This window comes from Echinops telfairi, unplaced genomic scaffold (genome assembly GCF_000313985.2).
Source record: "Echinops telfairi isolate 266 unplaced genomic scaffold, ASM31398v2 ScPeMD7_7471;HRSCAF=8509, whole genome shotgun sequence".
Taxonomy (NCBI): domain Eukaryota; kingdom Metazoa; phylum Chordata; class Mammalia; order Afrosoricida; family Tenrecidae; genus Echinops; species Echinops telfairi.
The window spans coordinates 609,936-611,143 of record NW_022111375.1 but is presented as its reverse complement, the minus strand read 5'-3'; the positions used below and the strand labels follow the sequence as shown (position 1 = coordinate 611,143).

Below are 1,208 nucleotides of genomic sequence, written 5' to 3'. Positions count from 1 at the left end.
CTAGAACCGATTAACCGCGATAAACGAGGGTTCACTGTATACACGTATGCATATGTATGTGAGGATCCCTGGTGACACAGTGGTTAAGCACTGGGCTGCGACCCACATGGTCGGCAGTTTCAAACCACAGTTCTTCCAAAGGAGGAAGATGAGACTCTGCTCCCGTGCAGACTGACAGCCTGGGAGACCCCCAGGGGCAGCGCTGCCCTGTCCTGCAGGGTCGCTGTGAGTCGGCGTCCACTCGATGGCAGTGTGTTTATCTATCTATCCATCATCTATCTACATATCTCTCTATCCATTAGCTCTCTGGAGAAAGACCAGAGTGTCTGCTCCCGTACAGACTGACAGTCTGGGAGACCCATCAAGAGACTGAGACTCGCAGGGCCTTCTCCATCGACCGTAACTCAAAAGGGGCCGCCCCTTTGGGTCAGAAGTGTCCCTGGACATCCGTCAGTAAACTCAGCCAATCACAGCAGCTGCAGACTCACGGCCGGCTTCTCATGCCCGTGCAACCCTCTGCCCACAGGCATGGTGTCCTCTAAAGGCAACCGAGTCCTGCTGTGGACAGCGGCCTCCGGGGGCCTCCCCGCCAACGAGACCACTTTCGCCAAAATACTTCGAGACGAGGGCTACGCCACTGGCTTAATAGGTAAGTTCCTGGCGTTTTCCGCGCTGGAAGGTGTGGCTGAAGGGGTCCCGGATGGCACAGCAGCTTCCTGAACAGGTTGGGGATTTGAACCGCCTCCCCTCCCACTAGAGAGAACCCGGAGGAAAAGCCCGGCAGTCTGCTAATGCCAGGTCCAGCTCTGAAACGCTCTACACGCAGTGTGCTGTCTCTGTGCATCACTCACACACACACACACACACACACGATCAACTCGTGCTTTGGAACAAAGTCCCGCCCCTGTGCTTGGGGAGAACCTGCCCCCAGCACCCCGTGGACGGGCACTGTCCTGTGCTCCCACACACCCGGGGGGAGAGGAGGCCCAGGGGATGGCCTTCTGTTTGCTGGTCTGACTCACATCCAACTGAATCCTGAAGGGGCAGGGGCCCATGAATTCAAGCATCAACTGCCCGGGCAGCCTGGACTCTCTCTCCCGGCTTCCTGGGGTCAAGCGGGCTGCGCAGGGGAAAATCAGTTCTCGGACAAACATGTTTGGGACCATGTGCTCAAGCACCGTGATTTTGCACAAAAGAAGGAATTGCCC

The 1,208-nt window shown here is 57.1% G+C and overlaps 1 protein-coding gene across 1 annotated transcript in view; it reads left to right on the top strand.

The window, feature by feature from the left end:
- Window positions 1-1,208, top strand: part of ARSL (arylsulfatase L) — a 28,321-nt gene that overhangs the window by 15,447 nt on the left and 11,666 nt on the right. Inside the window, exon 3 of the mRNA XM_045285445.1 lies at window positions 477-693. Within this exon, the coding sequence (XP_045141380.1) occupies window positions 477-693 (217 nt within the window). The remainder of the gene's footprint in view (window positions 1-476; window positions 694-1,208) is intronic.